Consider the following 13,502-nt stretch of genomic DNA (forward strand, 5'->3'; position numbering starts at 1 on the left):
TAGTAATCTCAACGAATGTCCTAGGATACGCATTATCAAAAACATTTAAAAATATATACATTTAACCATATTGAAATATAGAAGGGAAAACAGTTATAAACTAACTTGCTATTATTTTAGATCAACTTTAATAGTTATAATTCTTTCTAATATATGTATATAATTCCAATTTCAAATAGTAAACATATCCATAAAAAGAAAATATACTTTCCTGTATATTTTTAGAAACATTTCAAGTATTTCCTGTGTTTCAGTATTTTTAGTCATTAATATCAAAGATGTATATATTTTATGATTAAAATTAATGACTAAAAACACTGAAATATTTGAAACTATGATACACTTGAATGCTTTCTATATTTTTACCCCTCATGGTAAAATTTTCTGGGCTATCACTGTTTACTAGAGGATGAGACACAAATTGCAGCTCCCACAGATTGATCATGAAGGAGCAGATATTTTAGACCAGCCAATGAGGCAGCTATGACTTATTATCCATTATTCATTATTCAAACTTCATGTTTCCTAAAATCTGACCATCTTAATCTTTGTGCATGATTTGTGACTTTTCTGATACATGTTTATCTTAGAAATACTTGAACAAATAAAACTTGAGACTTTTTATTCATAAACCATCTCAAAAGTCCAAGTATTTAAGTAAAATCACATAAATAACTTTATATGTGATAATTGTTTCCATAAATCAAGCAACAATTCAACCAATTTACAATGACTTGTACTAAGAAATCATAGAATGGTTGTCCTAAAAGAGGAAGCAAGTATAAAACTTACCCCAGAGGTAGGGTATCTGATATTTGAACAAACCACATTCACACTTAAAATAAGGCACATAGCAATAGCAACATTGCTCAGCTAAATAATATATATGCATTTACTTGAATTCTTAAGGGTATGTTTTGGTGGGTAGAGAGGATGGGGGTAATGAGGCAGACAAATGGTAAGGGGGTATTAAATTTAATAATAATAATAATAATAATAATAATAATAATAATAATAATAATAATAATAATAATAATCTCAATATCTAAAGTCAATAAATTACATTTTATAAAGAGACTCAAGGATAGCATCTCAAAAATTGGTGTCTGCCTTAAACACAAAGTTTACACTGGTATACAGCAAGATACAAACTGAGATGTGGCCTCATCCCTCAGGTGTGTTTGCAAAACATCATCATCATCCAATTCCAATGTTATCACTGGACGCCAGACATTGCTCAGTTATAAGCTTTCTTTCTTGTATTGTTCTTCACTTTTCAACTTTGTTGGCCATTGAGCTCAACTGTTTCTCTAACTGCAAACCAAAGCACAAGGCCACATACCATAAATGAATGATAGTTCAAGGGGAATTCCAAATAATGAAATCAGCATTCAAAATGGTATATCTAGACTCTACTTTCATTAAGGAACACAGTTAATGCATTCAAAATGAATATATAAAAGAAAAAGACACAAATAAGAATATGAAAAGATTAATTCTTTTGGATAGGATCCAAGCACTTGTTCAGAGTAGCTTATTTTGTATCCAGGTCGACTTATAATCAAAGCCTTCCTTATGGGGTTTTCAATTTTTCTTTTCTTTTTTTAAATAATTAATTAAAGCAAGACATTCTGACATACCTGAAGGTTTTTCATCTTTTGTCTCTGCAATTCCTCAACAAGGGTGCCAAGACTGACATAAGAGTTGAAAAATGAAAATAAGATATATGCTAAATTTAGGTTGATCAACAAACAGAAACTTAGTTAAATTCATTATACCTCTGTTGGAGTTGAACAACCTGAAAATACAGCTCTCGCTCCCTATTTGTCACCGGTGGTGCCTGCAAGTTGCGCAAATGTGAGGCCATTAAGCAACACTCATGTAATGAGTATTCATGTGAGCTGTCTAAGAGAAACAGTTGAGTTGTCTATCTATAACCTCAAGGCCACAAGTTCAAACCTTAAAATCAGCCACTGATGCATTTATCAGGTTAGGCTGCCTACATTACACTCTTTGGGTGCGGTCCTATCCCGGACCCAGATAACCGTGGGATGCCTATGTACTGAGCTACCCTTTATATAATGAGTATTCTTAACACCCCCATCCAGGGACAGTTTCTGTCCTTAAGATTTGGCTTAAATTTTGATTTTGTTCCCTAAGTTGTTGTAATCAGTGTTTATAAATATCAAATTCCTTCAATGTTTTCCTATTGCTTCTAGATTTCTGATACAGCCGCAAAAACCTAGTCCTGAGCATGTCATTGGAACTTTTAAGAGCTATTAATATTACGCAAAGGGTGGTAATGTACCTGCAAAGAATCAACTGCCTCCGCTGATTCTGCATTCTTGCCTACAACAAATAAAATCAGAATGAATAACCAGAGTTGGCAGTTTTAAGAAACAAAATTCACACAAAAAAAAAAGATGAGCCCTTACCATAAGATTGCTCTGCATACTTTATTAGTTTAATAAGTTCTTCCTGTCAAATTTCATTGGAAAGTAAAATATCCGCCTTAGAATTGTCAATTAAAAATAAATAAGAAACTAAGAATTGCAACAGAAGCATACCCTCTGCAAACTGTTCTGTTGTAATATGCACTGCAATGATGGAAGAATAGCAGCAGCCACGGAGTTCAGATTTGGCGGACTAGCAGGAGCTCCACTAACTGGGACACAAACACAGTTTGGCTGACCCTGAATAAGTAGAAGAAACAAAAACATAATAAATTCAATCCCCAATATCATTAACACCGATGGGAGCAAACATAATTGCATAGATCCAACCATAGGTCATCATATCATCTCAAGGAAACAGAAAAAGCTACAAATTTTAACAAATAGCATAGCCTAACCATAGATCGGGAATAAGAATGTACACCTGGATGCATTTAGAAGAGACAGACCTAAAAAAACAAAATAGCATGCTACACATACCATTGGACTGAGATCTGCTGATGTGACCTTAAAGCGCCCCTTACGCTGAACAACAGCTCCTTCTGATGTGTCATCAACTGCTTATAGATAAAGCATTGAAGTATGTAAGAACAATTTCTGAGTGAGTTTATATTGGAATGAAACAAGTAAACATCTAATTACTGACAAGAAAATGAAAATGATGAAAATGTTCAGATCATCAGATTTCAGAATGCCAATCACATTAACAAGAAAAATACACACCCAGAGGAAGGTTGGTGTTATCCCTCTTCTGCCGATATAACAATGGACCGCTATGATTCCGCTCAGAAGAATATCTTGTTTGTAGATAATCCCTTTTAAAATGCACAAAACATTTTAGAATACACACCAATAGTAGATCAACAAGAAAATCTACGAAGAAATTATCCCATTCTAAGAATCACATCATAAAACAAATCAATTATTCAACAGAGAATTTTCAAAATTTCTCAAAAACCATGCTTCAATTTATAATATAAAGCTAGCAAATGAAGCACAATCTTTTAATGATGGTTTCCAAAAAAAAAAAGAAAGATAAAAATGACATACAAAAGAAATGTCACAGGCACAGCATTGCATGCAAGTAACCAATTTTAGACTTAATTTTTTCAGCCAGCAAAAACCCTTATAACAGAATTTGATTTCCAAGAGTGTATCTAGGCATAAGTGCTGCACTAATTGTAAGAAATCTAAAAGACAGGAAAGAAAAATGAAGTACTGTTGTGAGGGTGGGGAGAAGAAAAAAGAGAAAAAAATACCTGTCACCATCGAAAACCTTTTTGGAAGAAGGATAATTATCAGGCAACAAAGAACCACTCAAAAACTTTTTTTGTTGAGCTATAGCATTTTGCGGTAATGAACCACTTGGCCCAGAAGATTCATTGTTACTTCTTCCATAATCAGTATCCAAATCTCTTGGACTGGTATTATTGACATCTTCCTCACCGACATCAAAGCAACCTCTGCATAGATTGCATATCAAGATAAAACAATCTAATGGAAAATCATATACTAAACTAGCAAATGATTTTAGAAAATATAAGGAAAAATTTTTAAGTATTTGCACAAAAAAAATCAATTGCCAATTCAAATGAAAACATCATTTAGTCACGTTAAGAATTTGACTTAAATTCTTCATAGATAACAATTACTACTAACAATTACAACATAATTTGTAAATCATGTTTACATTCAAACCACCAGAGTCTAAGCATGCAAAAGGGGAAATAAAACGTACAGCATATTATAATTCCATATCTGAATGAAGAATGTATCTAAAATGAAATTATATAAAATTTGAAAGAAAAAGTATGCACATTATTTTTATGTACACAGATTTAATGTAGTATTGATATCAAGCTATTGGATGAGATGTTTTCATGGCATGTTATCAAAACTTCTATAACCAAGTGGTCTAGAGTGAAATCTCCATTTGCCACAGTATTCTACATAAATGTTAAATTTCAGAATAAAATAGGCTAGACATATACATATTACATGCTTCAAACCTAATAGATATAATATAAACCATTCACATGCCTCTACCTAACAACTTAAACTTTTAGGAAAAGTGGTTTATGACAAACCCTAAAGACGCTCATGTGTTGTGTTAGGAGAGTAAAATGTAAACCATTTGTATTTTTACCTAAAAGAGTAACCATTATGGGAAAGATCATAAATAACAACAGTAACTAAATAAAGATGAAAAAAATACGGCGGGAGATAACATTACAAAAAGAGATGACACAACATTACTTAAAAAAATAATACCACCACACAAAAAGATATAAATAAATAAACACAGAAGAACATAAATGGAAGAAATGGCCATACTTAAGTGCTTGAAGAGGTTTACTAGGAAATGAAGGAAGTGAACTCTCCAAATCCTGAAGATTGTTAAAGCCATCCTGAGAATAAGATGCACCCCAGATGATAAAATGCATTTGTAGATAATAATAATAATAATAATAATAATAATAATAATAATAATTAATAAATAATAGAAAGGTTAAGAGATCAAAAAGAACATAAACTGAAGTGAAGATTTCAAGAAATAAATAAAGAATTTTTTGGGCAATATCAGTACCTCTTTGTCCAGTGTGGGTGCAACATCTGAATGATTAGCTGATACAGAAGATAGACCATCTGCTGGGACCCTTTCGTCATCAGATCTATCTTTTTGCTTCTTGTCTATATCTGGATCTTCTGCATTTGGCACTCCATCATCTTGAATCTGTATGCAAAGGACAAAGAAAATAATAACCAGTAATGCGCAACTTTCCACCTAGCTAAAGTAAATAAAGGAGAAAAAGTGGGAAGGTACTACTTACGAGAGCAGCTTGACTTTTTAAATCCTCCAGGTTAAAATTCCAGGCACTAATTCCTCGAATATATTCTTTCTGTAAACACAACAATTAAAAATCACATATAATGTATTCTTAAATCATCAAGGACTAGTAATAAAACATAGATACAAAATTGATACAGGCATCCAGTAAACATGTACTTAACATTGAATAATACACAGCAGTCATGAAAATCACCACCTTGCATACACTATAACCAAAATGATTGTATACTTCAGAATTTAACATGAACCAACCTGAGACAATTGCTCCTTATCTTCATAAAGAGCCTTGTTCTGAACCAGTAAATCTGCCTCTTTTGCCTGGAACACGAGGTCAGAGTAATGATAGCAGAAGTGATTTATAAACATAATACAACAATTTGAAAATAAGAAGCAAACCTTCAACATTCTAAAGCGGTCTCCCAATGGAGCAAGGCCATCTAAAATTGTGCGAGCAAGATAGTCAACAGGGCGCGCATGTTTGAAGAAGTGGTGCTTTAAAAGCTTATCTGAACTTGGACGTTTCTTAGGGTCTTTCACTAAGCAGGTGGCAACCAACTCTTTGAAAGACTGAGTAGGGAGGAGGAACAATTAATATATGAATAACCTTCACAAGTGACAGACACAACAAAATTTTTGTTAAAACACCACAAACCTTTGAAAATCTCTTGTCTCTTTCATAATCAAGACCAGGAGGGGCATTTTGCAAAGTCATAAGCAAAACCTACATCCAGAAAAATAAGGTAAATATTCAACTAAGTTCATGGACTAAAGCAGAGAAGTGGTACTAACAAGTAAATTTTAAGATAAATGAATTACTTTCATTGGTGGATATTTGGAAAATGGGGCATGACCATGAGCAAGTTCAAGTGCTGTTATGCCAAATGACCATATATCTGCTCTGTTAATAGATACCAAAATATAAGAGAAAATAAAAAGAACTCATCAAATATTGCAATATCAGATTAAGAATAAAAATTCCTAAGTTCATCAAAAACAAGAAATATTTATTTAAAGGGACAAAAAGAAGCCCAACAGGGATAGGTAGAAGGGAAGACACTCACTTAAAATCATATCCATGTAATTGCTGCATAACCTCAGGAGCCATCCTGATGAAAATAAACACAACTCACAGCTTCAGCGATCATATTCACATGACTAGCCAGATTTAATATGAAACTACAATAAAGGATTATAGCAACTAAATGGTACCAGCAGGGTGTTCCAACAAAAGTATTTCTTGATCGTTGCCTATCTCCAGTATCAAACATACATGCTGACACTCCAAAGTCAGCTAGTTTGACTGCACCATTAGAATCAATCAAAATATTCCCAGCCTGCATAGTTAAGTATGTTTAAAAGAAAGGGGAAAGAAGCAAAGAAAGAAAATAAGACATATGTAGGCTTGTAAAGAAAATGGAGAGAGAATTCATGCAAACAAAAGGAATGAATTGGTAGATTCAAATAGGCTTTACAAGCGCCAAAGAAACAGGTGCAAGTTCTGCAAAAACTGAGACTCAATCACACATTTCACCTAGGATTTTGACTACAATCCTAACTCTCAGATTCCGAATATTCATATCAAATGGTTGCATGTTTCAAAATTGGTAAGAATGGATGTTTGTCAAGATGCAGCCCAATACCTTAACATCTCTGTGTATGTGACCATGGTCATGAAGATAGACTAGTGCTTTGAGAACTTCACGAAGTAAAGTAGCAATAACAGGCTCTTCAAAACCCTCGGGAAAGGCAGATTTCATTATATGAAGGCAAGAACCCCCAGCCATGTATGGCATCACAACCCAAAGATTGTGTCCAGCAGTAAAAGAGCAATGTGCTCGTAGAAGATTCGGATGGTCAATCAAGCTCATGGTCTGTACCTCCCTCCTAATTCCATCCTGCATAATTTGCATAGATATCATTGAGAATGTATTCAATCTGACAGCTATGGAATACACACTTGCAAGTATCAGCAAACAATCTAGTATCTAATAATTGAACTAATAAAGGAAATTATCCTTGTATTATTAATATAAAAAAATTTCTATCCTTGTATTAAAGCAAATGACACCACACGTAACAAGACATTTGAATTCAATAAGTTTAACAACTAATTGGACTGGAAATGCATAATTTATCACCAAGCAGTGTAATGATGACTGGAATCTTTTTTTTCCCTATTTCTACAAGCCACATTGAACCAAAAGATGCATTAAAAAATTATATAAAAAGATAAATACAGTAAAATCTGAAAACAACATAGCAACTCTTTATACATAGATTAAATGGAATACTGGGATTGTAAGGAGCCACACAAATAACCTAATTCAATGGCAGCTTAGCAAGCCAAGCAATGCGCATTTACTACAAACAAATTTTTGTTGCACAGAAAATAGAAATACTCAATGGTATGACAAATAACCAAATATGCAATAAAATTTGTCACACATAAATCTGAAAACCAAAAAATTTCAAATTTCATAAGAATCTAGCTTACATACCAAATCATTGTTGCACTTCTCGAGATCAAGAACCTTGATGGCAACTATTTCATTGAGTGGAATGCAGAGAGCCCTGTATACTGAGGCACTAACACCTTCACCAACTTCTTCATATAACTTGTAATCTTTGGCATTAAGAGGAAATCGTTTTTCTGATATATGCTCCATTTTTCTTCTTATATCATAACATCAAAATGTACCACTGACCAAAAGATACATAATGCAGAGGTGAAACCAATGTTATAATACTTTCAGGTTGGTAGCACTTTTCCTTTGAACAAACCAAAGGATCAAATGCATCTGAAGATGCACTTTTTTATTTTTCCTTCCCAGTATTTCTTTTCAACTTCAATGATATATTTAACATGGTAATGTTCTCATTCAAAACTAATTAATATTACGGAACTCAAATATCTGAGCATACTGATGTGCTAGTCGACCAGCTTTGTGAGACAAATTGAATAGGCATGTGTCACAGAACTAAACTAGCATGAGACAAGAACTGCACATAACTTATTAGTAGTATGGTAGCTGAACTGCATCAAGTCAATCTCCAATATCTGCAGCATAGATGGCAAAAACAGACCTACTAGTCAAGAAAATTGAACAATTATCCTTACGGGTGAAAAATTGATACTGAACAGAATTACAAGAGAATATTATTTGAGAGAGGGGCAGAGATACATGCACATATACAAAACTAATGTTCTGTAAAATAGAGCGCACGAGCTCTTTTTGTTATGAACTAAGAAGTACTATATATTTGAAAGTTATATGCATTCAGAGGAGAGTTTCTTGTAGGACACCATATACCAAAAGTAAAGGATATATGTTTCTTCAGTTTGTCATATAATTAGAACAAATGGAAGTTGACAGCCAGCATATGCAGCTTTAAAGCTGAAAGAACTTACAAAGAGAATCATTCCTTCCTTTTCGGAATATCTAATTATCTTATTCTCATTTTTCACACAATTCTGAACTATGTGGCCTGTGGCTAGGACTAACTAACCATAACGTATACCAAATCCACAATCTAACTCAATTTATGCCATTATTCCTTTTGTTTGTTTTTTGCTCTGTTTTTCGTCTGAATGATATTCTTCTTTTATCAAAAAAAGAAATACTTCACTTTAAAGCACCTTATCAACAATACCAATACCCCTATAGTTCCATCCTTTGACCAACCGTCAACACAAAAATCCCCAATAAAAGTATAAACTATCATCTGTATATTCCAAAACCTATAAAAATACAGCCCATTGAACATGGTTGATTTTCCTATTTTATGTTTTCCTTGCAGCACAAGAAAAGTACTCATATCAGAAAACGAGTTTGGTAAGTAACTCATTACTCCATTCCCCCTATAAAATGAAAACTGCCTTCTTACAAATATACTACCCTTTTTTTTCCCCAAAAGTGATGCAACATAGAGGATAAACACATTTTAGACTGTAGAAGCGAGTTGTCAACATTCAACAATAACAACAACAAACAAAAATGGATGAATAACACCATTGCGCAATATCAAGGATGTTTTCAACAATGCCCATAAATAGAGCTTCCATATTGTCATCCATCCAGGAGCATCAAAACAAATACCCAAAGAGGTTATAAACTATCATCTATATATTGCAAATCCTAAGGACATGCTTTACTTCCTACTTTGTGCTTGCCTTGTCAGGATAATAATGTCATCGAATCAGAAAATGAGTTTGGTAAGTAATTCACTACATAGGTTGCTGAAAATTTTACTCTTTTATAAATAAGCAAATAAATGTAATAAATACGTTCCGCACTTCAAGAAACACAGACACAATTAAATTTTTTCCCTCTTCCATCAAACATTCATACAAACTACTTTGGTTGCTCCCAACTGTGCAGAGGTATCTTGAAGAGAAAAATTGTATGTGAAGAATTTAATTTGTGTTATATTCTATGTGCATGAAATTGAACTGTTGGTTGAACTAGTTGCGTACGGATACAAATGAACACGTAAGGAAAGAAAAGAAATTTCAACATTTAAAAACCCTAACACATTCTGTAATGGTTTTAAGAGAAACAAAATTAAGTGTAGAAAATTATAGAAATGGAAAGTTGAAAACGGTTTCTAAACCAAAGGCAAACAGTTTTCGATCAGGTATAATTCTTCCTTCTTTACTAATTTGATTCACAATCAGATAATGGAAGGAAATTCAAGCTAGTCGTTCAAAGCTCAATAAAATTCATTTAAGTTATCACATTCCAAGGAACTCATCAATGAACACTTACACAAATTTGAAATCGGGTGTAAATTAATGGCAAAGTTAGGAATAACAACACCTGAAGTTGATGTATATACAGAAAAATTCCTAAAACTTGAATGTCATTTACCCCCCAAAAATAACGAAGATGAGATTCTACATAATTTAAAAAGCTAAGCTGGCACAGAAACATCATTTGAATAGGTAGTCCATGCAAATTTATCTCCCATGAGCCTGCCATATGTTCAAGCCCCCAGTGTTCTTGGAGGTGGATTATGGATCTCATGTCCACTTTTGGGAGAACCATGGTCTAGGAGATTTGCACTTTAGATATGCCTTTCTATGTCTTCCTTATCTTTCTCCCTTATATAATTGAGTTATCCGAAGAAGAAGAAGAAGAAAAAAAAACAGCGACAAAAAAAAAAGCGAAAAAAAAAAAAAAGAAAAACCCTACATTTTGAGATTCTCTTTTTAATAAAATTCCAAATGTAAGCTTAATGGGAGAGGAAATTTTCTGCATTCAGGTTTCTATTTGATCTCCTGGACTCTATTGGTCTTCTAACCTACATAAAAGAGAAGTGATCCTTCTACTCTTCTGAGGTATGATCATGAAATCATTGTCTACTCCTTGCAGTTGAATAGATCTACTTGCTCTTTTATAAACCCCTCAAGAAATCCAAAACCTCCACTAAGGTCAAGTCCTTATATTAGGACTATTGGTGCATAATATGTGTGTTGTATATGTGCGTTGTTTAGGAGCTCGCATAAAACCAGTTCCAATATTACTCTCACATTGGTCTCCAAACATTCTTCCAAGGAATTATTCCTTGGAACAGTGGATGTGACCGATGTCGTTGGACTAGTTTTCCATGACTACCTTTCATGGCTCTGGAAGAAGTAAAGAGGGCCAGGCACTTTCTGTTTGAAGAATAACTCCCGAATTATGAGTTTCAATGGATTTATGGGTGCACTTGTTTCAACTTATTTTAACAAAAACTTTGACCAAAAATCAACTACAACATATTTGTATAAATTTATAATAAAAATTTCAAAAATCGCAGTGTTCCGCTTTTTTGAAAAAGCCAAACAGAATAGCTCGAGTAAAATCAATTGTCAACATTGTTCAATTATATCAAGGACAAGTCAGGAATTTTAGCTTCTATTTGGTGTAAAGCACCTAACCACCTTAAGGGGCTTCCCCAACTGAGTGGTGGACAACTTTTCTCGATTGATCTTTCCTCTTTTTATATTGCTTCGTCTATTTTTCTCTTACATTATATAGTAATTAAGCTCCAAATTCCTTGTATTTTTATCATCCACCTTAGAGAAATTCTCCTTTAAACTAGAGAGCCCTCACCTAGGCATTTCTTTTTCCCCATGATTGAGAAGATATTCTAAGATTCATTAAATCTCCTTAGCATACAGTAAGCAAAGCAAAATAACCTAGTTAAAATAACCTAGTTGTCCATTCATCACTCTTTGGAAACAAAACAAAGTAGTTACTAAACATTCCAATACAATAGTTCCTAAACTACTTCTACTTCAAACAACAAGAATAATGTCTAAACTCAGCTCATTTATGCTTAAATCTCTTGTGGCCAACTCATTCAGAGTCTTTTGAGGTCTCCCTCTATCCTAGCCAGTGAACTTTTTCCCATCTGTTTCACCATCCTAACCGGATGCTCTTCTAGACTTTCCCCAACATGACCAAACAACCTAGGTTGAGATTTCATCATCTCTTCAATAATAGGTGTTATTCCGAATTCCTAAATTACACCTCCAATTAGAAACTCCACCTAAGTCAAAGATTTCATAGGGAATTCCCAACTTATAATATGAGAATCCAAAAAGCCTTTCCATTTCCCAATGAAATATATGAAATCCAAATATAAGTATAGATTTCTTAGATAATTTTTAGTGCTGCAATGGATTTACGTGATGCATCTCAAATTCAAATACCAAGTCCACACCAAGCCACTAATCCCTAAACTCCAGGCCCCACCCATCCAAAACAAATTGCATCACAGCATAGGCAGCATACTTCTTCCTAGTATATAATCATGTTTAGGCCCCAATCCTTGAGAAAGATAACTCTTTTGAATCCCCAAAATCTACAAGAGATTTTATGACAAGAATAACCTTCACTTAATATCTGCAGGGAACAAGCAGACCTTTAGCAGGATCCCCCCACCCCCCCCCCCCCCAAAAAAAAAAAAACCCACCAACCCACACACACAAAAAAACAAAGAGCCTCTTTAATTGCTTTTCCACTGTTAACTTGACAAGTTTTTTGTTGTAACCAATAAGATGCAATAAATTGTACCACAAAAAATTCATTAAAAAATATTATAAACTCAATCCACCAAATTATTCAAGAAATGGCAATTGTAGATATGGATGCAAGTTAGATTCAGAATTCAATTATATGTAATCTACCAACCAAATAAATTGAAGTTTGCCAAAGATCCCCCCAACAAAATTCGCATGATTTAATTTTTCAAAAAACTCCATTTCACTCTCTGCTTTTTAACTGCGGCAGCTCATCTCTTTGCTTCAGCATAAAAAATCTACATTCAAATATTCCATTACAAAAATAAATAATTAAAAAAAACACAAAATTGGCCACCAGATGATCAATAAGTTCATTTGATCAACAAAAAAAAACCAACAAAGTCAATGAATTTTCAAAGCAACAACACTCCAATCAGCAGCTAAAATAAATATACATATAAAATTTTAATTTTTAACCATTTTTCAAGCCGTTAAATGATCCAAAACTGAAATGGGCAACACGTGAATTCGATAAAGTTGATCACAGAAAAGTGTAAACTGAATCGAAAAGTAGCTGAAAAAATCGCAAGCTAAGACAATAGAAGAACGAACCTAGGGTTTGTAGTGAAGAAGGTGGAATTTTTTTTCAGTGGAGTTGAAGAACAAGTGAATCTGAAACGACCGAGTCAGATAAAAGCAGCCACGAAAAATATATAGATACTCAGAAACGAAGGCGGTGCCCTTTGCGTAGGAAAAGGGTCGAATTGCAGTTCTTCAAGAGTATGGATTTTCCTGATTTTGCTCCTCAAATCAAATTCCTTTCCTTCGGAAAGGGAAAAAAAACTCTCTCTCTCTCTCTCTCTGAGGCTGAGCTTGTGTTTCTGTGCCAAACAGTTCATTCAACCTTGATTGAATCTGTCACGGTTTTTTTTTTTTTTTCCCTCTCTCAATTATAATACATACAAGTATTTATATATAACAAAATATTATAAAATAAAGACTTAATTACTCTCTGTTTGTTAGTCATTATTATTTTTTTCAACAACAATTTAATATGGTCTTTTACTCTTTTCAAACTATTAAGGTAAGGATCCAACTTTTAGCATGTTATGATTATATTAGTAGTTAAATATTATTAAAATTGTATTTATTTTTAAAAAGAGGACAAGATAAATACGGAGAATAAAAC

General features: G+C 33.4%; 1 protein-coding gene across 2 annotated transcripts; it reads right to left on the minus strand.

Moving 5' to 3' along the window:
• Nucleotides 1–991: 991 nt before the first annotated feature.
• LOC130980066 (serine/threonine-protein kinase BLUS1) lies at nt 992–13,242 on the minus strand. 2 transcript variants are annotated; one of them, XM_057903677.1, is made up of 22 exons: nt 12,926–13,242; nt 12,483–12,609; nt 7,803–8,362; nt 6,945–7,199; nt 6,514–6,638; nt 6,366–6,410; nt 6,121–6,202; nt 5,957–6,025; nt 5,701–5,871; nt 5,557–5,622; nt 5,285–5,353; nt 5,041–5,187; nt 4,788–4,861; nt 3,713–3,916; nt 3,177–3,268; nt 2,934–3,010; nt 2,568–2,693; nt 2,436–2,478; nt 2,309–2,349; nt 1,779–1,840; nt 1,641–1,692; nt 992–1,314 (listed from the first exon to the last, which is right to left on the minus strand). In XM_057903677.1, the coding sequence occupies exons 3-22, from the start codon at nt 7,968–7,970 to the stop codon at nt 1,270–1,272; spliced, it is 2,013 nt and encodes a 670-aa protein (XP_057759660.1). In that variant the 5' UTR covers nt 7,971–8,362; nt 12,483–12,609; nt 12,926–13,242; the 3' UTR covers nt 992–1,269. The 2 variants fall into 2 exon arrangements, with proteins under 2 accessions (XP_057759660.1, XP_057759659.1); XM_057903676.1 differs by lacking the exon at nt 12,483–12,609.
• Between the last annotated feature and the right edge of the window lie 260 nt (nt 13,243–13,502).

This window comes from Arachis stenosperma, chromosome 5 (genome assembly GCF_014773155.1).
Source record: "Arachis stenosperma cultivar V10309 chromosome 5, arast.V10309.gnm1.PFL2, whole genome shotgun sequence".
NCBI classification, from domain to species: Eukaryota; Viridiplantae; Streptophyta; class Magnoliopsida; order Fabales; family Fabaceae; genus Arachis; species Arachis stenosperma.

Excerpts from the sequence above, each read along its gene's own strand:
- LOC130980066 (XM_057903676.1), bottom strand. The coding sequence starts at position 7,970 with ATGGAGCATATATCAGAAAAACGATTTCCTCTTAATGCCAAAGATTAC. Across the intron at positions 5,623-5,700 it reads ACCGCTTTAGAATGTTGAAG|GCAAAAGAGGCAGATTTACT; the intron begins GTTTGCTTCTTA and ends CTCGTGTTCCAG. Across the intron at positions 2,350-2,435 it reads GTATGCAGAGCAATCTTATG|GCAAGAATGCAGAATCAGCG; the intron begins GTAAGGGCTCAT and ends TATTTGTTGTAG.